At 35.1% G+C, this 27053-nt stretch overlaps 1 protein-coding gene across 1 annotated transcript; it reads right to left on the bottom strand.

Moving 5' to 3' along the window:
• Nucleotides 1-1575: 1575 nt before the first annotated feature.
• Nucleotides 1576-26617, bottom strand: LOC127841127 (sialate O-acetylesterase-like). Its single transcript, XM_052369694.1, has 12 exons — nt 26343-26617; nt 25965-26192; nt 25365-25498; nt 20582-20729; nt 20187-20276; nt 17464-17557; nt 17061-17182; nt 15813-15940; nt 15345-15502; nt 10069-10267; nt 8760-8847; nt 1576-1906 (listed from the first exon to the last, which is right to left on the bottom strand). The coding sequence occupies exons 1-12, from the start codon at nt 26500-26502 to the stop codon at nt 1698-1700; spliced, it is 1758 nt and encodes a 585-aa protein (XP_052225654.1). The 5' UTR covers nt 26503-26617; the 3' UTR covers nt 1576-1697.
• Between the last annotated feature and the right edge of the window lie 436 nt (nt 26618-27053).

The raw sequence follows: 27053 nt of genomic DNA, 5'->3' as shown, positions 1-27053 counted from the left end.
ATCTTCCAAAAAAGCGAAAAAAAAAAAAAAAAAAAAAAAATCGGGGGGGGGGGGGTTTTGGGTGCGATGGTTGGACGGTATTTCAAACATAACCGTTTAAAAAAAAAATGGGGGGGGGGGGGTATAGTGTGAGGGTGTGGTGATAATTTGTGAGATGATCTTAAAAAAAAAAAAAAAAAAAAAAAAAAATCAAAAAAAAAAATTGGGGGGGGGGGGGGGGGGGGGTGGGGGGGGGGGGTGGGGGGTATAGTGTGAGGGTGTGGTGGTCATTTGTGAGATGATCTTAAAAAAAAAAAAAAAAAAAAAAAATTAGGGGGGGGGAGGGGGAGGGGGGGGAGGGCACGGGGGATGGTTTGGGTGAAGTCTATTGTGGTATGTGAGGTAAGAGTAGTTTCATCAAAGTATCAATCAAATCTAATCATAAATAAAGAAGTTATGGCAATTTTAGCAAAATTTAATAATTTGACCTTGAGAGTCAAGGTCATTCAAAGGTCAAAGTAAAATTCAAGTTGCCAGGTACAGTAACCTCATGATAGCATGTAAGTATTTGAAGTTTGAAAGCAATAGCCTTGATACTTCGAGTGGATCGAAACACAAAATTTAACCATATATTAAAAGTTACTTAGTCAAAAAAGGGCCATAATTCCATAACAATGACAACCAGAGTTATGCAACTTGTCCTTTTACTGTACCCTTATGATAGTTTGTGAGTGTTCCAAGTATGAAAGCAATATCTATGATACTTTAGGGGTAAAGTGGACCAAAACATAAATCTTAACCAAATTTTAAATTTTCTAAGTATAAAGGGCCCATAATTCCGTCCAAATGCCAGTCAGAGCTACATAACTTTGCCTGCACCGTCCCCTTATGATAGTTCATAAATCTTGCAAGTATGAAAGCAATAGCTTTGATACTGTAGGAATAAAGTGGACCTAAACACAAAACTTAATCAAATTTTCAATTTTCTAAGTATAAAAAGGGCACATAATTCTGTCAAAATGCCAGTCAGAGTTACATTACTTTGCCTGCACAGTCCCCTTATGATAGTTAGTAAGTGTTGCAAGTATGAAAGCAATAGCTTTGATGCTTAAGGAATAAAATGGACCTAAACACAAAACTTAACCAAAATTGTCAATTTTCTAAGTATAAAAAGGGCACATAATTCTGTCAAAATGCATGCCAGAGTTATCTAACTTTGCCTGCCCAGTCCCCTCATGATAGTAAGTAAGTGTACCAAGTTTGAATGCAATAGCATTGATACTTACTGAGAAAAGTGGAACTAAACGCAAAACTTAACCAAAATTTTCAATTTTTTAAGTATAAAAAGGGCACATAATTGTGTCAAAATGCACGCCAGAGTTATCTAACTTTGCCTGCCCAGTCCCCTCATGATAGTAAGTAAGTGTACCAAGTTTGAATGCAATAGCATTGATACTTTCTGAGAAAAGTGGACCTAAACGCAAAACTTAACCGGACGCCGACGCCAACGCCGACGCCGACGCCGACGCCAAGGTGATGACAATAGCTCATAATTTTTTTTCAAAAAATAGATGAGCTAAAAAAAATCAGATCACATTTACAAACAACAACATGTATTTAATCAATGATAAAGCAACAAACAAAATATCTCAAAAGCCTGCATAGAAACATGCTCACTGACTTGCATTTCAGCAGAACACATATTTCGACTTAAAGTTCTATTTGATAAGCACTTTGTATCGCCCATCTCCTATTGATTGTTTCACAAAGCCCCTGTCATGGTATGTAAAGGGTGGCATGGGAAGGTCGTTGTCCACCCCATATATGGCACAGTTCTTGAAGGGACATGGCGTCTGCCTCCATGCATACCGTATGCCTACAACGTTCTCAAGGTCACACTGGAAGGCGTAACTCTCTGTAATGTTTCCTAAAATAACAACAAGAACTGTCACCATAGGATGACTTATGCCCCCTATAAACGCTTGATAGAAGTAATGAGCTTTTTTCTAAACCTAAACACAGATTTCGAAACCTAAACGCAGACCCTAAGTTCTAGGTCACAGGGGTCAAAATTTGTGTGCGTATGGAAAGGCCTTGTCCATATACACATGCATGCCAAATATGAAATTGCTATCTGAAGCGACATAGAAATTATGAGCATTTTACGAAAACAAACGCAAAGTGTGACGGACAGACGGACAGTCCGATCACTATATGCCCTCCTTCAAGGGCATAAAAACAAATGTATACCATTTTCACGTCCGCATTCACTTAATAAAACCCTGTTGTATAAAACTGAGCAGCAATTTTACCTTGTATACTGATGCCATTTTTCTTAATGTATTTTGTAACAATTATTATGTGTATGATGCTCTTCTGCCATTTTCTTTTAGTAAAAAAAAACACAGAAAAAAAGACTGGTAAAAGTCCAATACAAGTAACTTGATTTGCTCGTCACAAACCAATGTGGGCCATCTGCAAAGGGTAATGGTGAGAGTTCTCTAAGCCATGCAAATCAACTAAATAATTACGTATTCGAAACCAACCTATTATTCACTATATCAAAAAATGACTTTCTAACATATCGTCGGCTCCGTGCGAAAATGTCGTTACTAGATTTTGGGGCTAAAACTGATTTTGACAATATCACGGTGATGATAAAAACCTGCTTTCCGTGCGAAAATGTCTAAACTCCTAGCCAACCAGACGCTTAAGCAACGACCATGTGATTTTTTGGGAATTTTTCATTGGATGCCGTACTTGTCCATCAAAAAGTCATATCTTGATCTGTTCACAGTGCCGGTGATCGATTCTGTGTAATGTTAATTCATTTTGGAATAACAGCTAATGTAAGTATTCTTTATATGTGGTGTATGTATTTATTAACACTTATTCACCAAATGTTACTGTATTTGATGGAAAATTTGTTAAAAAAACATGAACATATACATTGCAACACGTTTTCGCTGTATTAAAAAAATATTTATTACATTTTGCATGCTGTTTCTTCTTTTTAACTCGTAAAATAATGAATTTATTTGATTCAACCGAGAGAATGAATATATAATTGCAGATTTGTTGTATAATAATGATGAAGTGAAATGTCTTATCTTCTCCAGTCAACAAAATAAACAAGATACGACCTTTTCGAACAATTACTTTTTATGACTTACATGCTAACAGATGTGTTTGTCTTTTTTGTTTTCTAACATGTGCATACATTGAACTTGTTAATTTTACATATGTGTGCATCCGTCTGTTTGTAAGGTCTCGGGCGTCTTTTGATGTTTGCTTTATATATCACATTACTATTACATGGTACATTACTAAAGTCTGAACACATTGTTGAAACAGAAACTTAAATCTATCGTGATTAAAGATTATTTCTTTTTAACGACAATGCTATTAACTTTAAAATATAATTATATCAAATGCACGTCTGTGTTATTTCGTGACTAAACGTGTCGCCGTAAAGTAGGCCCTCGTATTTAATAATATTTTATTTTTCAGGATCATGGCTGTTTCAGATGGCTGCATTGGGTAACCGACCCGAATTCATTTTAGTTCAAATTTTTCGCTCTTTGGATTTGCACGAACTACTTCAAAGTATAGCATTGACAAACAGGAGATTTCACGAAATAGTACATACTAATTCAATTTTATGGAGGCACTTTTCTATGGACCATCAGCTTGAGCTATCTGTGAAAGATTTACAAAACATTCTGAAACATTCAGTCGCATTCTTAGAAAATCTTATTCCTTGAGCTCAATTACGTTTTCATTCCGCAAATATAGATTGTTTGTTAAAGAACTCTGTAATGCAAGACGGTTGTATTGGTTGGACCTTACTGAGTGTAGATTATCAACTTTGTGTTTCCTTCCATTTCTGCCAAACATTGAAATACTAAATCTATCAGAATGCAGAAATTTGGTGGATGAAGACTTTGGAGTGATTTTGTCTTTGCAAAATTTAGATCACCTGTATGTGTCCTTCACAAACATTACATCTGAAACAATCGTTTCTATATGTGAACCATTGACTTTACGGTGTTGGATACATCAGGGATTCCATTAACCATTCAACATTGTTCACAAATACTGAAACCAAAGTTGTTGCATTTTCACTTAACACTGGTGAGTCAAGAAGATGAGATGTCGCTTAACAGAGTAGTAAATATACGCAACAAACAATTGTCTTTACATTTTTACAGAAATTGAAAGTAAAGATGTTTTCTAGAGGTAGAATCTTAGTAAATCTGGCCTTGAAAAAACAGTCTGAGCCTAATTTTAATACTGACGATACTAGGTAAGAGAGGAGAAGTTTCACTATACAGGGGCCAAACATTGAGGAACGCCAATCTACAAGCTACAAAAAAGACAAGTTCACTGAAATTGATAAATCAACTTCTGAAACAAATGAAACCAGAAAAGAACCCATCTTTGTCGAGACAAAACTTGGAAATGATGATGAAATGTTAATTGCTACAAAACTTGATATTAACAATAACAACCACCTATCGGATAACGATGAACCTTCTGATATATCATTTGATAATGACGACGACGTAGCAGACCCAGATTGGAAAGACCCTGATCCCCGAAGCTCAGATACAGATGACTACACTATGGACAACAATGAAATTGATCACGAAGAATTTATAGAAACTAATGTTACTGAAAGTTAAGGTTCCAAAAGAAAACAAGTTCGGAAAGATCATTTCAAAAGAGAAGTTCAAAAGAAGAAACTAATGAAAGGCAAACAGTATTTAGGGGCGTTGAAAGATAAAGATTAAGGTGTGAAATCGTATTGCGTTGAATGTGCTGGACGATTGCTTTGTCCAAGAAATTGTGGGAAAAAATGCACTCAAACCAGCAAAACAAGACAATGTCCAAACGTAGATGATGAACACAGAACGATGATTTTTGATAAGTTTTGGAAAAACATGGATTGGAAACAAAAGAAATTGTACGTAATTAACCACGTGGAAAAGGTTGAGGTAATGGAAAGAAAGACAGGAACACCTTCGTCAAGCAGAAGGAACTTTTTCGTACAGGTACTATCTGACAAAAAGAAGTGACAGAATCCCAGTTTGTAAGAGTATGTTTACAACAACATTGGGTATAGGGGAGAAAACAGTTTACAACTGGCTGAATGATTCAGAAAGTGGCATACCAAATACTGAGAAAAAAGATAATGGGGGTGCTAAGGACGAATACAAGAAGTGTGAAGAGTCGGCCAGAGAATATCTGAATAATATTCCAAAACTCGAGTCACATTATTGCAGGGCTTCTTCTAAGAAGAAATACCTAGAACCTTTATTTGAAAGCAAAAATAATGTGTTTTGCGAGTATAGAAGTTTCATGGCAAAAGAAGGAAAATCACCTTATCACAAAACTGGCTTTTTTGAACTGTTCGAACAAATGAACTTATCGTTATGGAAACCAAAAAAGGACCAGTGCAATAAATGCTGTGAACATATAGCTGGAAACGTCGACAACGAAGATTACCAGCTTCATATAAAATTGAAAGACGAAGCCAGGCAGAGCAAACATTCAGATAAGGAAAGAGCGCAGAATGACCCAAGTGTTAAAGTAATATGTATGGATCTACAGAGCCTATTGATATGCCAACGTTTAGAGGCTAGTAGTCTCTACTACAAAATGAAACTCTCCTGTCATAACTTTACACTGTATGATTTAGTTACCCAAGAAGCTCAGAACTATTTCTGGTATGAAGGTAGAGGCGAACTTAATGCTAACATCTTTGCGACATGTGTGATTGATTATCTTGATAGTATTGATCTTCTGGAGGTTAAAGAAATTATAATTTATAGCGACGGTTGTACATATCAAAACCGTAATACAACCATAGCCAACGCCATGTTGCTTTGGGCAACTAGAAAAAATGTGTTGATATATCAAAAGTACCTTGAAAGAGGTCACACTCAAATGGAGTGTGACAGTGTTCACTTGTGTATTGAACGCAAAATAAGAAAACAAGCAATTTACGTTCCGCAAATGTACGTAGACATGATTTCAGCCGCATGTCGCAAAACACCATACAAGGTACGGTATGTGGACCACACGTTCTTCAAGAGATATGATGAACTTGCCTATTACCCATCAATACGCCCGAGAACTGGATTTGGAGCACCAGTTGTGACTGATATAGGAATATTGAAATACTTGCCGAAAAGGAAGATCCAATTTAAGTTAAACCATGATGATTCCGACTTCATCGACATCCCAAAAGCCAGAAGTGTTAGAACACGCCCGGTACATGTTTCAGACATAGACCTGGTTGTAAACCTATACAGCAACAGCCTTCCAATAAAAAAAAGCAAAATATCTGCACCTGATGCAGTTAAAGTCTGTTATACCAAAGGATTTCCATGGATTTTATGGCAGTCTTTTGCACACAACATAAAGATAGAAAACATGACTGTCAGGAGTTCACATTATATAGTACAATGTGCTAACATGTGTATTGTGAAGTAACAACTAAAAAGTAAATTGATGACATTTGTAACGGAATAATGATTTCGCCAACGAATTTCGATCCGACAGACATGCATCAATTTTAAACATGCAAGTCCACGATCGATTGCGCTTAATAAGTGGTTGTTAGACTGTCTGGTTGAAATCCGAAGTTGGAAACTATATTCCATAACAGTGAAATGTTTGATGTTATTATCAAGGTTTGATATGTATTCCATGCTTTTGACTTCCTACATTTTATTGCATCTGATTTGTAAAATGTATTTTGTGTATTATTACACTATACAGTATTTCGTGATTGCGCAAAAGTAAAAAAAAACGTTTTCGATAGATTTTATAGATTTTCTTATGATCTAGACACTTAATTTTCGAAGCATTAATGTTATGAACTTTTTTGTTATCACTTTCTACAAGCCAACTAAATGGAATTAGTTTTGCTTATTATAGGTTTGGAATTAATAAGTACAGTTTCCCATTTTATCGCTTAATGTTTTCATTTTACTTTAGACTTCTATAAACAGAGTGCTGTAACACAATTTTGAAATAGCTGTTGTTACTTTTTATGCATACTGCTATTTCGCGCAGATAATTGGTCACAAGATCTGTAAAGGTATGTTGTGGCAACTTTAGATAATGTCCAAATATATCTTTGTGTGTTACTTTCTATGATGATAGTCTACAGGTTCTTGTTGTGGACATACATGTATCACTGTGACGCGATAGCATGCGCATGCTTTTATTAAAAGTTCATTTTGAATTAAATGATTTATTACGGTATCATTTTCTTCCGTCGACGTTTTAACCAATCACGCACTTGAATCACTATTCGCTTATTTTAACATGAGTGGTCCATATATATACAACACCATGATAGGTATCAGAGTTCCTTCGTGAATAGTATGGACATGTGACATGGGAAAACAAGAAATACGCTGTTGAAATAGGATAATTTGTTACGTTCAATGTCACAGTGTAACAGAGTACCGAGCAAAAGATGTGTTTAAATTGTTTTATCTCATAGTCAAAACATTTTTTTATAAATATTGTTTCACTTTAAAAAATTAATAACATGAACATGTTTTCTTTGATTTCTTTGACGATTTGATTTATCACACAATTTATTTTCATCCTTTGTGCAGTAACGATTTCCCAGTTAGTGTGATAAGTATGTTGACATAAAAAAATGTCAAATAAACGTTTAAAATGTGATTATTTGTATTTTTATACATCTACGCTTCAATCTGACAGATATGAACACAAAGAACGTATAGATATATGGAAATACGCATTCAAGAAGCAAGGATAATTACATATCTTGAGGAAAAAACTTCAAATATAACCCCTTAAAAAATGTCGTATCTGGCGTATCTTAATGTTTCATATGAATTGTGTTAATTGTCTCTGAGAAACTATCTTATCTCGATATATTTAAAGACAAAGCAAAATACAGCAGTTTCAAACATAAAAATATGAAAAATAATGTTAAAGATGACCATTTGACAAATATTTCCTAATTTCAGCAGCTATTAAAAAAGTACTGAATTTTTTTCCAGTTCCTGAAAAGTTACAATTTTCTGGTTACGACATTTTCGCACGGAGCCGACGATATGGAAATAGTAAAATAGCTGAGATGAGAAGAAACACAAACGCACTTTTCAGACTTGTACTTTCTCTCAAGGTAAAATATCTGGAGGATTAGTCAGTAATTTTGTATAAATGTACAATGCCTGAACACATATCCTAATAAAACATAATAAGTAATGGACATTCTAGTCGAGAGGTATACACAAATGAAACCAAATATATATGAAAGTCACTCTTGAACAAAGGGGCTTAAGTGCATTTACACGAAGTCTCTTCTAAAAAAAAGTTCAGTCTTGTTGCAAAGTGTGCACAGGCTAATCTGGGACGACACTTTACGCACATGCATTAAACATGCATTAAACCCCATGGTCCCAGAGTGCAGCTCATATAAGTCGTGTTCTGAGACAACTGGGCATAATACATGTGTGTAAAGTGTCGTCCCAGATTTGCCTATGCAGTCCACACAGGCTAATCAGGGACGACTCTTTCCGCCTAATTTGGATTTTTGCTATGAAGAGACTTCATTTTAACAAAAAATGTCATAAAAGCGGAAAATGTCGTCCCTGATTAGGCTGTGCAGACTGCACAGGCTAATCTGGGACGACACTTTATGAGCATGCATTATGCCCAGTTTTCTCAGAACGCGACTCATATGTATTTACAAGTTATGACAGATATAATGAAGATGTTCACAGTACCTCTGTTATAGGTTTGCACTGTTGCTGTAGGTAACCACCATGATTGTCCTTGCTGACACACTGGAGGAGACGTGAATGCACAGCAAATCTGTAACACAAGCAGGCACAGGCTGGGAGAATATCTAAATGAGCAGCGTTCTGAGAATACTGGGCTTAATGCATATGCCTAAAGTGTGGTCCCAGATTAGACTGTGCAGTCCGCACAGGCTAATCAGGGACGACACTTTCCGCTTTTATTGTGTTTTTAGTTTCAAAGAAGTCCCTCCTTACCAAAAATCAAGTTTAGGCGGAAAGTGTCATCCCTGACGAGCCTGTGTGGACTGCACAGGCTAATCTGGGACGACACTTTACGCACATGCATTAAGCCCAGTTTTCTCAGAACAAGGCTCAAATAAAACTGGTTCATTTAAGTTCATGATTTGAATTTATTCTGTATTTAAGTTAAGTTTTAATACTTAAATATTTGACTGTATTTTAATACATTTTTAGTGAAACCAAAAATGTATAAATCCTAATAAACTGAAGTAACTTAAATGCAGACAAAAAAACTGCAGCAACGTTTCAGCAAATAACTTATTCATGCCATGAATTACAGAGGAATCAGACTGATAATCTACATGAATTGAAGACAAAAGCAAGCTATATTCTGTTAAACAGGTACAAACGAAAACAAAATTCAAATGATTGATCTCTTTTTCAGTTAATGATAAGAAACCAACTTTTTTATTTTGCGTCACAGTGTGTTTTGACGTAAAGAAGCAAGAATGACGTTTCATCACATTTGTTCAAAAATCTGAAATGATTTTTGTTCACTAGCTGACTTCTTCATCTGAAGTGTCATTGAAATATCTTGGCTCAGTCTGAAGTTGTAGTATGAAAACTTCGACAACTGTCACCTTCTGACACCTGTCCGCCCAACCATGTATCCCGACCGAATGAGCAACAACATGTGGCCAATTAAGAAAACGAAGAGTCAACCCTCTTCTTAAACACATGAAACCTAGGGTCTGCTCTTGCTGAAGGCAGCAAAGTATACTGAAACAAGGAGACACAATGCCACCTTCTGCGCCGCTTTGAAGCCATATATTTGACCTTTGACCTTGAAGGATGACCTTGACCTTTCATTATTCAAAATGTGCAGCTCCATGAGATACATATGCATGCCAAACATCAAGTTGCTATCTGAAGCGACATAGAAGTTAAGAGCATTTTTGAAACCTCAATGCGAAACCTAAATGCAAAGTGTGACAGAAAGACAGACAGACTGTCTGATCACTATATGCCCTCCTTCCGGGGGATAAAAACCCACCTCATAGCCATCCAGCCATTTCTGGTTGAGGCCCATGGTATACTCAACCACAATCTGCGTGAACTTGTATGGAGGCTCCCTGGAGATGATCACATGTACGGGATAAGGGCCCTGGTATGACACGTCTTGCTTGTATGCCACCGCCAAACTGGCCAGGGTGAGTCTAGCAGCAATATCCTGTTTGAACCGCGGGTGAATGCTGACATGAAACCATTGCAATATTATAATGGTAACAATTAATAATTTCAAAACTACAAATAATTTCAAATAAACTATGATAAATATACAAGAGGGCCATGGTGGCCCTGGGTCACTCACCTGAGTGGTATTAACGTTATAATAAGCAAGGGTTGTAAACGTTGTTTTGTGAAAAGAAAGGGTTTGTTGTTTTCATAGATATAAACATATTATGCGTTACAAAAGAGTAGTTTTGTGTATGTGTGTTTATGTTTTTAAAAACAGACATTTGTTACCCGTTGCAACAAAGCTATATTTTGGATAAAAGTAATTTAATGATAAGCATTAGCAAAATAAAATGGAAGTTCATTTTCCACAAACTGTTGTCCAGCTTTGAGATCATGAGCTAAGCATCTCAGCAACTTTGGATCTTATAGGGGATGACTAGTTACAACCTGTTTTTGCTTGAACAGTTTTAGATACCGAAAACAACTGTTTTTTCAATAGAGTGAGTGTTTATGAAATAGTTTTTGCATAATTAAATACAATAAGTTGAATTGTAATCATAAATCAAAGTTGGTTACAAAGAGGTTACAAAGAGGTCAATGATTATGAGAATATGCACTAACAAGAGCATCGCATAACGGGTGCCACGCTCAGCTGCGAAAGCTTGTCAATTTTTTTTTTTTAGAGGTCACAGTGACCATGACCTTTGACCTAGTGACCCAACAAGAGATGTGTTTGTCAGAAACACAATGCCCCCTACTGCACCGCATTAAAATACAATTTCTATTTATCATTTGGCAGGTATAGAAATCATCTCCCTTTAAAAGTTATTACTTCCCTTGAATTTTGTCAAATCCAACTGGGGGGGGGGGAGGGTCTCACAGTCAATTATGACCATGTCAGACATCACTGACAACCAAGGCCTGTGGTTTAAGAGAGATCATAAACAGAATTGATCATGTATCTATGGACATAAGTCCACAGGTATGTAATGAACATCAAAGAAATTATAGTTATATCATTTAAAAAAAAACTTTAACAAATCAATCATTTGGGTTATAAATAATCAAAATAATAAATCTGTACAGTAACTGTGAAAAGAACTTCAATTCTTGGTAAGGAAATATATAATATGAGATTTATAATTATATAAATTACTTCCATAGAAAATAATTGTCTGTAACAAATCTCTATTTTTAGTAGCAAATAATTAAAAGCCACTACCGTGACTGTAGATTCGCCACTCAAAATGTGCAGCTCCATGAGATACACATGCATGCCACATATATTAAGTGGCCATGTTCAATATTGAATACTTTTCTCCCTTTTTAAAGCTTATTACTTCCCTTAAATCTGTATTTTTTACCGTAGACCGTAAAGGATGACCTTGACCTTTTACCACAATGTGTTTGTCAGAAACACAATGCCGCCTACTGCGCGGCTTTGATTTATTTAACAAAAATATATACGTGGGCAGGTCAGATAACTATGTCCATTTAAAGCTTATTACTGCTCTTGACTTTGTTTTTTCGACCCTAGACCTTGAAAGATGATGTTCACCTTGAAATTTTACCACTCAAAATGTGCACCTGCATGAGATACACATGCATGCCAAATATCAAGGTGCTAATTTCAATATTTAAAAAGTTATGGCCAATGTTAAGGTTTTAGCACGACGCCTTCGGCGGACGACAAGCTGGCTATGACAATAGCTCAGGTTTTCTCCGAAAACAGCCTCGCTAAAAATTCAGGATGGTACGAGCAAACCAGGTTAACAAACCAAACGAAATGACATTCTGTACCTCAGATCGCTAAAATCAGGATATGTAAAGTTCATTTTAATTTAAATTTACATATCAAAGTATGTTTTCGTGGATTGATATACCTATATTAACGGTTTGTTCACACTTGTATTTTGATTCTGCCTTGCCATATAATTTTGCGACCCAAAATTTTTTATCATTAGTTCAGATATTGTGATAATAGCTTTCTGCTTAAAAAACTCTGCCTGTTTCATTATTCAATTGATATCCAACATTTTTTCTGTTTCGATAAGGTATTTTTATTGATTCCTATCCAGTATTAATGTGTGTTTAGTTTAAATATTGATTGACATTCTTCTGTCACTGTAACACTTAACTATCAGTTTCTGGAAACATTTGTTTTAATTGTATTTTTTATATCAGTTTAGTGTAAATTTCTTGAATTTACAATTGATAAAATTTAATAATATTGTTCTAAACTATTTTGTGGTTTAAATATTGTTCGTCAGAATACTGTGTGAGAGTGTTGTTTGTGATTTTTCATAGTTCAGTGTTATATTGTTTATTTTCATTGTCCAGTGACTGTGCTAATTTACCGAGTTCTTCTTCTAGTACAGCTATCCTTCAAAATAAAAGATTGTGTGCCCAGAAAAGATAGAGATGACCTATTAAGCAAGTGCCTTATTCATCTGCTATCTTTATGATTAGGATTTCATTTCCAGTGGGTTAATATTAAGGCATTTGAAAGTTGCTGATGTAATAGAATTACACATTTTCCGTACCACGTGATATTACATCATTCCTCCTTTTGCAATCTGCCTATGCTTGCGTTCAGATCGCCAAAAAACTTGTACAATTTTTATCTCGAGTAATCTTTGGAATTGGCTCTCTACAGAAAAAGGAAGCAAGGGGAAACTCTTGAGGAAACATACGAGGACAATACCAGATTCCTGCAAACCAATCAAGGTAGTCATTTTATTGATTTTGAGCAGATTTTACGTGCTTCAAAAATTGTTCCTCACACAACGAAGCGCGGTGCGGTGCAAAATAGTCCACAGAATATTGGGAACAATATCTCTTCTGTTCAAAACGAAATTGCTGCCAATAATCTATGTACATTCTTTAATAATGAAGTAGAAATTACTATGCACTTGGTTTGGTACTGTCCATTAACTCCCCAAATTGTTAAATGTGTTGTTAAGATTTTTTGTAAAAGAAGACCAATCATAACGCTTAATATAAATACTGTCCATCACACAAGTATTGTGTAAAATCTGCATTAACAGTTTATTTTACACAATGTAATTCAGCACGTACTAGTTACTTTTCTTAGGTGCACTATTTCATTGATAAATGATATACATACTTACATTCACACTTAATTTAGTTTGTATGTGAAAGGTAGTTTTGTGTGCAATTTTTGAAAAAAAAAGGATTGTATAATAATGTATGTAGACAATTTTTTGTATGCAGGGGACAAAAATATTCATAAACTGCACTCGTCCTGCAGGACGAGTGCATTAAAATTTTCACTCGTCCTGCAAACACACGCACTCGTCCTTCAAATATGAGTGAAATAAAGATTGCAAAGGGCTGATATGACTTATCAAATTTCCTAAAGTATATCACTGCTAAGCAGTGAAATAAGTTACTTTATTTATGAGGAACACAAAATAAATAATTTTTTCTAATGCTCGCGTGCTTTCCGTTTCGGACGTTTAAAAAATCGCCCCCGCCCCCTTTTAAGAACGCTCGTATGTCAGACATTTTTCAAACGAAATTCAGACTGGTTTAAATCTGGTTTAAAACCGTACTTCGCGCTTAAATAATTCTTTTAAAGTCAATACTAACAGTGACTGCAGTCGCATGGTTCCCTGTCAACATGTACGCGCAAAGCTTACACCAAAAAGCCAATATTTACTCAGGACACAAGTCTCGCATAACAACGCGCACCTGCTGTATGAAATTTACAATTACAATTTCCGGTTCATTCGCATTCTACTTTCTGAATAGATATGCTTTTAGAAAATGATTTTATTAAATGAAAAATAGTCTTACTGGTCAGAAAATTCATTTTTTAACATCAGCTTTTTTTCACTCGTCCTGTAGGACGAGAGCTTTAGGGAAATTCACTCGTCCTTTCAAGATTTCACTCGTCAATACGAGCGGACGAGTGGAATTTTTGTCCCCTGGTATGTACCAATCAAGTAGCTGTACACGAAATACTCTGTATATGAAACGCTAAATTAATATATGAAATTCATATAACTATAAGCAATTCTTGTATGTATGTATTATTTTACAGGGAAAATAAAAATTTACACAATTAAAAACCAAGTAATATTCATTCTATATACTCATCATGCCATCAAGGATTGCATGAAGACTATAACAAATGAGTGTAATTTTAATATTTCAAGGGTTTCACTGGGCGCTTGTCCATAATTATATTATTGATTTTACGATAATTTAAATTGACACATTTCAAGAGTCTAAATAAACATCATTGTCACAATGAAGTAAAATAAACTCCATTATCATGATTATATTGTAACATTATAATTTTGCATAAAAGTAAAGTGAAAAATCAGGGTCTCCTGAGTGGTAACTAGAAACTCTTACTGCGTTGCTAAAGAGCTAGCCCAACAGCATGGCTGTTGGAAGTGATGTTATTTTACTACAATAGAAGATGTATTTTTAAGAACACTGTAGTTCACTCTTTAACTAATGTCAACATTGTTGACAGTTTAAGTTGGTCTGGCAAGCATACAACGATATCAAAATTCCTCCTTCCAAACAAGATGTTTATTTGTTTAGATAAGAACTGTCTGCCCCAATTCATGTTAAAAATCCATCATGATCTAATACAGACAGAGTGTTTTAACAGTCCTGAAAGGGGCTGTTCAATGTACGCTGCTTTCTTTCATGCTGTTATAAATCGAATTCTTCGCCGACGTATATTCTCATTTTAAAGTTTGTTTAGGTCAACAGAAAGTGGTCCAAACAAACATGTATATACGACTTTTGAATCAAATTCTTCCTGGTTTTTGATCTTACCAAGTCTTTTGTGTGTATAAGTCCTCTGTTAATTTACTTTTTTTCAGAAAATTTTCTGATTCTGCTGCTCAAATCAAGACATTCAAAGATGCAGCAGTAGTTTTTTCTCATTGTTTATGTTGACACCAGAAGTCAGTATACCGTCCCGCACAAACAAAAACTCGGCAAGACGGAATTACAAAAATCCAGAATAAGCCTTAATTTTTGTATTAAATCAAACTAAAACATAAAGTTTTCAACTAAACTATACAAGGACATTCACTGTTTTCATACCTTTGATATGGAGAAAGGAAATCAGGTAGATCCATGGCAACCGCCATGAAGACATTACGCAGACGATGATTGGGGACATAGCCGTAGTCTGCTGTCTGGTGCCAGCGAATATCTGGGAAGCCAGATGATACACTGTAGTCTGCCTCAAACGGAGCCAGCTGAATACATGGAAATGACAATTAAAAATATATAAAAGATTGTCCAAACTTAAAAATTATAAATTGATCATCATCCTATCTCTTGCGTAACATAACTTTAATGCTAAACCGTCAAGGTTACATTGAGAATGGCATAACATTTTAACCTTAACTGTATCGAATATTTTGGCCATTCTTTGAAATAAACAGGGCTCACCGTATATGTGTATCTATTAGCCCATATTAGCTTGCGCAGTTCACAAAGGCTTACCTGGGACGATACATTACAAAAATGCATTAACCCACATTTTCCCATTTTAATTGGACATACTTGAACAAATCCAAAAGGAAATGTGGCATCAGTGTCACTGGCTGTATGGAACTTCTTCCTCCAGTCATCAATCATTCCTGGGAATGTGCAGTTGTACAGGTCCCTGTTATAGGCAGCATTACTCTCACCTGAAATGATTATGTGAGCCGCATTCTGAGAAAACTGGGCTTAATGCATGTGCGTAGTGTCGTCCCAGATTAGCCTGTGCAGTCCGTACAGGCTAATCAGGGATGACACTTTCCGCTTTAATGGCATTTTTAGTTTCAAGGAAGTCCCTCCTTACAGAAAATAAAGTTTAGGCGGAAAGTGTCGTCCCTGATTATAATCTGGGACGACAATTTACGCACATGCATTATGCCCAGTTTTCCTCGTTTTTTTGTTGCTATCCATCTAAAGATCAATACGATATAGTTCATTTATGCTTAAAATCTTATTTTTTGCTAATAACAAAATGATGAATAACTGCATTTATCTCCCCAGAAGTAAATACTAATTTACAATCTGGTTTATTTTAGTTGTAGATCCATGAATTGAAATAAAACGTTATGTTGATATCGTAAAATGACATCCTCTTAAAGGAAAACTCAAAATAATACTACAGTCACTTCCACAAAATACTGTATCCATTAAATGGTCTCAAAAACTGAATATAGTCTGGTCTTGCATATTTGTGCTAAAATTGATACTGCACAAAGATGCAAAAGAACAGAAAAAAAAGGATAGATTCTTCTTGATGATTCACTTTGTTGTTTAATAGATTGGAAATGAAATGATATTCAAGGGGCAATAACAACAGGAAAACTAATTTGAACCTAATGACCTGTCTGATTTGTGTTGTGGAAACAAAAAATGATGTATAAATAGTCAAAGGGCAACAACTCCCAGGAAATTTGTTTAACTGACGATGCACGTGACAGGCCTATGTGGATGCTGCATATTAAGTTTTATCAAATTCATAGCATTAGTGTATGAAACATTACATGCAAAGAAAAATGTGATGGACAGAAGGACAGACAAATGGACTGATGATGCACAAACAGAAAGACAGACAAATGTGAATTGGACGGAAACAATTATCAGCAAAAATTCGTTTAAGACCCAGGCAAACTTAAGTCCTTCAAAATTGAGCTTTGTATGGACGGACAAAGAGGCAAATGTATGGCCCATTCTTTCAGGTAGCATAATAAATGGTCAGAGTGTTCATACTCGGGCACAAAATGTACTAATTGTTAGTGGTGTGGAACCTACCCTGGTACCAGATGGCCCCATAAATGGTCATGTTGAGGAGAGGGTGCACCATGCCATTCCAAAGAACAGAGGAGTCGGTTGGACCAGACAACACATCATAACTTGAGGCCGCTTTGTTGTCACTTAATAACATAAACAGAATGGCTATATTGTACAACAAAATAATAAGCAATTACACAAAAACTTCATTAAAATGCTTACAAGCTTGAGAAACCCTTTTCTAATTTACATGGTTCTTCTCAGGTAGTAAAATATTTACTTAAATAAACAGGACATAATTAACAAACTCGTGATATCAGTGGTACAATGGGTTTTCTACAGTGTGCCTTGTAGTAGAACAAATCAGATGATAAGGTTGCAATTTGTAACATGTGTTGATTGAGACTATATAACATGGTCCCACCTTGGCTTTGAAAGTGTCACCCCACATTTCTCGAGGACCTCTGGTGCGGACCATGCCTCTACAGGTGTACCACCCCATGTTGTGTCTATCAGACCTGTAAGCATAAAAACATATGTACTGTGTTTCCCTAACTAGACTAAATCCATGTTTGTAAAGAGTCATCTTGGCTTATCATGCAGGACATTTTATGCTTTTATGGCATTTTCTAGTTCAAGGACGTAAGTTCATATGCCGTAATTACTTTAGTTCATATGCCGTAATTACTTTAGTTCATATGCCGTAATTACTTTAAGTTTTCAGACACTTCAAAATAATAATACAATTTTGTGTCCGAAAATTTAGAAAAAACAAGAGATGTGTTTGTCAGAAACACAATGCCCCCTATTGTGCCGCTTTGATTTTTTTTTACCTTTGACCTTGAAGGATGACCTTGACCTTTCACCACTCAAAATGTGCAGCTCCATGGGATACACATGCATACAAAATATCAAGTTGCTATCATCAATATTGCAAAAGTTATGAGCAAGGTTTATGTTTTGGGACACACATATACAATGACTGACTGACACAGTGACAGACAGACAGACAGGCCAAAAACAATATACCCCCGATCTTTCGATCCGGGGGCATAAAAAGGTAAAAAAATACAATAATAGTTGACCTTAGACCTTGAAGGATGACCTTGACTTCGACTTTTTACCACTCAAAACATGCAGCTCAATGAGATACATAAGCACGCCAAATATCAAGTTGCTATGTACAATAATTAAAAAGTTAAAAAATGCAATGCTATTTGACCTTTGACCTTGAAGGATGACCTTGACCTCGACTTTTTACCACTCAAAACGTGCAGCTCCATGAGATACACAAGCATGCCAAATATCAAAGAAAAAAACAATGATATTTGACCTTGAAGGATGACAATGACCTTTATTTTTCACCACTCAAAATGTGCAGCTCCATGAGATACACATGCATGCCAAATATGAAGTTGCTATCTTCAATATTGCAAAAGTTATAAAAGTTTAACCAAGGTTAAAGTTTTGTGACACACACATACAATGACTGACTGACACAATGACAGACAGACAGGCCAGAACCATATACCCCCGATCTTTTGATCCGGGGGCATAAAAATATTGAAATACTACAGGTGTAAGAAATTTTAGAGAAAAAAAAGGCTTGATAGGTCATTGTCAGCTTGGGTACTGCTTAAATGTACCCCGGGCACTCTTAAGTATAATTAAATGTACCTTGGGTACGGAAAATATACTGAAATGTAAAATTAAGTGTGTTAAAAAATAAGAGACACACTGACTATATTGCATTGATGATCATATACTAGTATGCCATGTGTATAGTGTCAATTGAATTTCACACCAACATTTACTTGTTAAATTCCATTATTTATATCACAAAAATTAAGAATTAAAATTCAACAAAATAAATAAAATTTGGGAGGATAGACCCATCCCGCACCCGGTCCTGGTCGGGCCCCCTCCCCCAAAACCAATTACCAATACCTACAAATAATATCTAGCCTGGAAACCATTGGAACATAAGATCTCCACATTTATAGTCCACAGCACTGGTGCACGTAAGTTTAATTACTAATGTGTTTCTGTAGATGATGGTACACATAAGTTTAATTACTAATGTGTTTCTGTAGATGATGGTACATGTAAGTTTAATTACTAATGTGTTTCTGTTGATGATGGTACACATAAGTATATTTACTAATGTGTTTCTGTAGATGATGGTACATGTAAGTTTAATTACTAATGTGTTTCTGTAGATGATGGTACACATAAGTATAATTACAAATGTGTTTCTGTAGATGATGGCACATGTAAGTTTAATTACTAATGTGTTTCTGTAGATGATGGTACACATGAGTTCAAATTACAAATGTGTTTCTGTAGATGATGGTACACATAAGTATACATGTAATTACTAATGTGTTTCTGTAGATGATGGTACATGTAGGTTTAATTACTAATGTGTTTTTGTAGATGATGGTACACATAAGTTTAATTACTAATGTGTTTCTGTAGATGATGGTACACATAAGTATAATTACTAATGTGTTTCTGTAGATGATGGTACACATGAGTTCAAATTACAAATGTGTTTCTGTAGATGATGGTACACATAAGTATAATTACTAATGTGTTTCTGTAGATGATGGTACATGTAGGTATAATTACTAATGTGTTTCTGTAGATGATGGTACACTTAAGTTTAATAACTAATGTGTTTCTGTAGATGATGGTACACATAAGTTTAATTACTAATGTTTTTCTGCAGATTATGGTACATGTAAGTTTAATTACTAATGTGTTTCTGTAGATGATGGTACACATAAGTTTAATTACTAATGTGTTTCTGTAGATGATGGTACACATAAGTTTAATTACTAATGTGTTTCTGTAGATGATGGTACACGTACGTTTAATTACTAATGTGTTTCTGTAGATAATGGTACACATGGGTTCCAATTACAAATGTACCTATGGATTTTTGTAAATGCTGTGACAGGTAAGTTTAACTCACTATTTGGCTTCTGTACATCATGTTTCATGTGTGTTCCAATCACCTTTGGTTTAAGTAGATACTGGTACAAGTAAAATCAACTTACCTACAGGTTTCTGTAGATGCTGGTTCATCTAGTTTCACTTAGATTTAAGTTTCTACACACTTTAGTAAATGTATTTTTCCCTCACCTATGGGTTTCTGTAGATGCTGATACAAGTACTTCCCATACAACCAGCAGACAGCAGAGAAATACTGGAATGGAGGCCCACCAATGGTGGCTGAAAAACACAAAGGATACAGTTTAAATTGTGTTTTGAGTTTAGAATATAGTTTTATGACATCATTTAAATGGCATATTTATAATGGGAAAAAAGAACACAAGAATCTTGTACACTTCACAATCTAGAAGATATTATAACTAATATACTTCCATTTAATATTTTTGTAGTTTATTCTAAATTTGCAATATGTATCTTATGGATAATATTTATTTGATACAGAAACTTATAAACATTTTCAATGACTAAAATGTCAGCAGTAAACAACCCTTTTTTATAAAGAAAAAGTCCCAGTGAATGATAACCTGGTGATGGCAGAGACCACGGCAGGAGAATACCCCCATCAGAGGAGAGATCAGAGAGGGGAATGGTAGATATCTTATCACTGACAACAAACACTCTGATGTTTGGGTAGTTTATGGTATCCTCTATCTCCTCTGTGCTATTGTCAACCTAAATCAAACACAAAAAGAGCTTTGTCACAACAGGATCTACAGTTTTCTACAGACTGGTTGCAACCAAAATTTGGTCTCACACAAAAGGAAGCAACATGCATACTTCAAATATGGTCCTCTATCCGCACATAGAGTTTCATTAACCTATAGCTTAAGTTCTTATCAGTTAAGGCAGGATCCAGATTTTTGTTTTTACTTATTTCTGTAACAACCCCAAATTTATATAAATAAAGGCCCAAAGTCGCTCACCTGAGGTAAAAAGAAATGACCTGTTCTTTGCAGCCCAAGATATCAATGAAACACTATAATGTTCTAACCAAGTTTCATGAAAAATGAACAACAAATGGCCCCCTGGTGGCCATGTTTTTTTTAACAGACTTAAACCATTTTTGAACTCTTCCAAGATATGTCCAAATTTCATGAAGATAATGTGTCATCTAGACTGTTCACATGTTTTCACTTTTCTACATATAAAGAAAACTGCCCCACCACCTGGTGCCCATGTTTTTCCACTTATCACGACCATTTTCAAACTCGTCCGAGACATCCACATAGCTAATGGTTAGACAAAATTTCATGATGATTAGGCAAAAAATGTGACTTCTGGAGTGTTCACAAGCTTTTTTACTATATAAATATACGGAAAAAGACCCCCCCTGGCGGCCATGTTTTTTTACCAATCCAAACCATTTTAGAACTCAACTGTCGTATCCAGGTGTGGAATTGCGGTCTCGTTTGCTTACGCAAGTGAACCGGTCACAGGATGGTTATGGTTTTGTTACTTTGTGAGCACTTATGTAATGCGGAAATATTTATTCTACAAACGCTTATTTCCGGTCAGGATGACACCGCTGATTGGTTGTAATTCAATTAACTAAAGGTATTGCCGTTTACTTAAATATAATTTTATAAACATATTATTCAACAGTAGGCTGTTTTACACTTAACAATTTAGAAATATGAAAATGTATCGATTTTATATTTCATTTCATTAATATTGTGTATCATTCATTACCGTTATATTTTTAAATTTTCTGACATCGTTTTAATACATAAAGCCTGAAAATGATTAAATCTTGATAAATGAACTCTGCAAATAAGAAAGGTAAATCTTGACTTTGAAGGTTATTCTGATTTTGATTTCTATCTCCAGAAACTTATAATTGAAATTATTTCTTTATTGTTTTCATAGAGTATCCATTTGATATGTGTTAACATATCTTAAATATGATTATATAAAGTGAATTATTATTGAATCTTGTTTCGATATGAAGTTCCCATTTAAATTACATATTTTTTGTTAATTGTTAAAAACATGCATTTAATACTCCTTCTGTGAAATAAAATATATAAAACACTTCAACTAGCTTGTATTACTGACCACTGATATTAACATCTGGCATAAAGCTCAGTGAGAGGGCAATTAAATACCTTGAAATCATGATTCTGTCAGTCTGTGGTCATTATCAATTTGTTCAGGGCAACTCATGCTGGTTTTCTAACTGTATCAGACACAACCTGGCTAAGAAAGCTGAGTGGTAAAAAGTTACACACCGCAATGTTAAATATCTGCAGGGAATTTCTCAAAGATGGCTTATCAGTAATAGTTCCCATTATAGATTAATTTGCTACAAACTGATAACAAATGTGACAAAACAATAAGTACAGATTTACACAAGAAATTACAACTTAGCCAAAAATGTCATTATACTACAAAAAATATGCATTTTGAAGTATGAACTCTTTAAGTGTTTTGAAACCAAGGGGTCTAACAAATTCTTGAGCAGAAGTTAACCCTTTGCATGCTGGGAAATTTGTCGTATGCTAAAATGTCGTCTGCAGAATTTCTAAAGTTAGCATTTTCTTTGATTTTTTTTCAAAGAATACTATCAGAATAGCAATCAGTTTGGATCCTGATGAGACGCCATGTTCTGTGGCGTCTCATCTGGATCCAAACTGTTTGCAAAGGCCTTTAAAATTCGGTTCCCGCACTGAAAGGGTTAAAATAGATTGGGAAACATGAAGCAGGTTAAACAAGGGAGATAATTAATGCAAAATTGCGTACATGTTGTCTTTCTTTCAGCTATCTCTTAGTTGAAAGGCTTACCATAAGTAATAATGACTAAAACAGTTGTTAATTTTGAAAATTCTGTGTTATGAAAAATTAAATAATACAGTTAATGGTACATAATAATGACATAATAAAACCAAACTTCACTACACAGGAAACAAATGTTCTGACCCAAGTTCATGAAGATTGGGCAACTGAATTAAATAAATAATTTTAAAGAGGTTATGAATTAATGGTGTTATTTAATTTTAAGAATCTATAGATGGATATTAACTTAACATTGTCTTCATTGTAAGAATACATTAAAGCAGCACTTTATAACATAACTAGAGTGTTAACAAGGTTTTACTATAGTCATATATGAAAAAATGCACTGCCCCCTAGCGGCCATGTTTTTCAACCAACCGGCATCATTTTCAAACTCGCCCAAGATATCATTGGGATGAATGTTCTGACCAAGTTTCATGAAGATCGGACACTAAATGTGGTCTCTAGAGTGTTAACAATATTTTAATATAGCCATATAAGGAAAAATGCCCCGCCCCTTGGCAGCCATGTTTTTCAAGCAATTTAAGGCTACCATTTTTGAACTCATCCAAGATATCATTGGGACAAATCATCTGAGCAAGTTTCATGAAGATTGGACAATAAATATGGCCTCTAGAGTGTTAACAAGGTTTTACTATAGCCATATAAGGAAAAATGCCCCGCCCCCTGGCAGCCATGTTTTTCAACCCACCCGCATCATTTTCGTACTCGTCCAAGATATTATTAGGATTAATCTTCTGAGCAAAATTTCATGAAGATTGGGCAATACATGTGGTCTCTAGAGTGTTAACAAGATTTTACTATAGCCATATAAGGAAAAATGCCCCGCCCCTTGGCAGCCATGTTTTCAAGCAAATGTAACCATTTTCGAACTCATCCAAGATATCATTAAGACCAATCTTCTGACCAAATTTCATGAAGATTGGACAATAAATGTAGCCTCTAGAGAGTGAACAAGGCAAATGTTGAGGTCGCACAACGGATGACGGACAACGGACAAAAGGCGATAACAATAGATCACCATGAGCACGTTGTGCTCAGGTGAGCTAAAAAAAAACAACAGAAATAAGGTGCATATGCTCCCTAGGTCCCTCTAACCACACACTGAATTTCAACAAGCTTACTCGAGTCCAGCAGTGCACATTAATGATTGGACTACACAGGGCAAGCACCATTCTTGTCTTCAAATTTGTGTATCATGTTTGGCAGTGTTGCGTGGCACTCTCGCTTTGTAAGAGTTTATAAAAGATCTTTCGTATAAATTAAAACAAAATGAAACAAGAGATGTGTTTGTCAGAAACACAATGACCCCTAATGCGTCGCTTTAAAAAAAACACTTTGACCTTATAGAATGACCTTGACCTTTCACCACTAAAAATGTGCAGCTCAATGAGATACACATGCATGCCAAATATCAAGTTGCTATGTTCAATATTTCAAAAGTTATTGCAAAACTTTACTGTAAGGTTAAAGTTTTGGGACAGAATGACAGACAGACAGGCCAAAAACAATATGCCCCGATCATTCGATCCGGGGGCATAAAAAGTTATGAACATTTTTATTTTTTTATTTTTTGACTATTGACCTTGAAGGTTGACCTTGACCTTTCACAACTCAAAATGTTCAGCTCCACAAGAAGTAAGTGAGTAATTGAATGGAAAAATGAAAAATATATTTTTAAAATGTTTGACATTTGACCTTGAAGGATGTCTTTGACCTTTCACCACTTAAAATAAGCAGCTCAACAAATACACATGCATGCCAAATATGAAGTTGCTGTGTTCAATATTAAAAAAGTTATGAAAATTTAAGTTTTTTTATATATTGACCTTTGACCTTGAAGGTTGTCCTTGACCTTGACCTTTCACACTCAAAATGTGCAGCTCCACGAGAAGTAAGAGATTGAATGGAAAATGATTTTTTTAATTTTTGACCTTTGACCTTGAAGGATGACCTTGACCTTTCCCCACACCAAATGTGCAGCTCCATGAGATACACATGCATGCCAAATATGAAGTTGCTGTGTTCAATATTAAAAAAGTTATGATAAAACTTTAACGAACGTTAAAGTTTTAGGAAAGAAAAATACAATGATATTTGACCTTTGACCTTGAAGGATAACCTTGACCTTGACTTTTCACCACTCAAAATGAGCAGCTCCATGAGATACACATGCATGGTAAATATCAAGTTGGTATGTTCAATATTGCAAAAGTTATCAAACTTTAACCAAGGTTAAAGTGTTGGACAGACAGACAGACAGGCAGGCAGACAGGCAGGCAGACAGGCAGGCGGCAGGCAGGCAGGCAGACAGACAGACCGACAGACAGGACAAAAACAATATACCCCCAATCTATCGATCCGGGGGCATAAAAAGGGTAGGAAACAATTCAACATAACATAAGGTAGCATGTACTAGTTACTTATGTTGGCATTATTCACTGGTGTTAAGTAACCAAAGTCAATTTGATGAATGATTGGTTGAAATAGGGTAGATGTAATACTGGATAAAACCTGTATCATGGACATTTGCATGTTGGACTGTCCAGAGCACAGCCAGACGTCTCCAAACAATACATCGCTCAGCTGGATCACTGAGCCAGATAATGAAGCTTGTATGGTATGAGGTCCTCCTGCATTCATGGCGTCTAAAGTAACAAGTAAAAAAAATATGCACACATGAATTACAATATTTTGCAAGCAAATTAGGGTAAATATTGCATTTATAGAAAGAGGATGTAAAAAAATGTATTTTATGGCAGTACACAGGAGTAGATTTGTTAGATCACGAATTGATATACATGTATAATTATTTTTGTGTTCTTTTTCATATTAATCACATTTGCTACTGCTGGATATTTATACAAGATTATATGAGTTTTTGGTCTTGTTCATTACAGACCTTAGGTAATGCTTAACATATTTCCCGAATTAAATATGATGACACCTTAATGCATTACAGATGAAGTATAGGATGGGCCGACAGAAAGATGGGGGATAGGATAGATAGTGCCAAATAGTTATGCCACTATTAGTTTTTTTCTTACATTGAAAAGCAAGTTAAATATTTAGTTTAATTCAAGAAGTTAACAAGACATAGTGCTTAAAACCTACCGAGCTTTGCAGCCCATGTTTGATCTTGCATCACAGGGACAGAAAAGTTGTGTGCCACATGATCAATCATTATGGTAACCATTTGTCCAACAGCACTAGATGGTGCATAGCCCCATATAATGGACTGTTTGGGAGAGCCCTGGAGGACCATGTGGTTTAGATAGTAAGAAGCAAATGAAAAGTTCTTGTCTCCATTATGATCATGTGTATCCAGCCTATGCACATATTCTGAAAAAATAAACATACACAGACAATTAAACAGGTTTAAAAAGTATAAATTGGCTACTGTAGAGTTTATATGAAAAAAAACCACCTGAACGTTTCTTTGGTATTTTTTATAAGCAAGCCACTTGAATTGTAATTGAGTACTAATTGTACCTAGCCCGTGCGTTGAAATGTCAGCGACAGTGTCTCCGTCGGCGTCGGGTCTGAGGTCTGGAATCATCATTTCAACTTTAACATTATGATCTGCATGACATGCCGAGGGACGAACGTTTTTCAATAAAATGTACATCATAAGCAATTTGTACCAGGCCATCGTGTATACAGCTTCTTAATTAACGTAAAAACAAAAAGAAAAATTTCTTGCCAAAAAATGAACTTCAATCAAAAGTTATTATAAGGAATAAATTAAAGGTATTCCAATTAGAAGTTTACTTTTGTTCAGGTTCCCGAGTTATATATGAACGACTGTAGAGAGGTCACTTGAATTCCGGAATCTACCGGATTTTACCAGAATCTACCAAAATATATCTAAATAACACCAAAATCCAATAATAAAAGTAATATAAGTATATATTAAGATAATATATACATCAAATGACCACAAACATGTATTTTATCAATTGTATTCATCACATATATGTCAACAATCAAGTAAAGAACATGCGAATAATTGTGCATCCACAAACATCAATTATTTTATGTGCCTGAAAGATATGTGTTTAAATACCTGTTTCAAGTAATGTATTATGATAAATATACAGAAATACTCAAGTCCCTTCATTTTGTCAAAATCTTAGAAGTTAAGGATATTACAACTTTAATTAATTTTACATATATATTATAGTGTTTACTATTTTAAAGTTT

The sequence above is a fragment of the Dreissena polymorpha genome, chromosome 1, assembly GCF_020536995.1.
Source record: "Dreissena polymorpha isolate Duluth1 chromosome 1, UMN_Dpol_1.0, whole genome shotgun sequence".
Taxonomy (NCBI): Eukaryota; Metazoa; Mollusca; class Bivalvia; order Myida; family Dreissenidae; genus Dreissena; species Dreissena polymorpha.
This window is presented reverse-complemented; position numbering and strand designations above follow the sequence as displayed.

Excerpts from the sequence above, each read along its gene's own strand:
- LOC127841127 (XM_052369694.1), bottom strand. The coding sequence starts at position 26,502 with ATGGCCTGGTACAAATTGCTTATGATGTACATTTTATTGAAAAACGTT. Across the intron at positions 25,499-25,964 it reads AACATGGGCTGCAAAGCTCG|ACGCCATGAATGCAGGAGGA; the intron begins GTAGGTTTTAAG and ends TTGTTACTTTAG. Across the intron at positions 20,730-25,364 it reads TGCAAATGTCCATGATACAG|GTTGACAATAGCACAGAGGA; the intron begins GTTTTATCCAGT and ends TGTTTGATTTAG.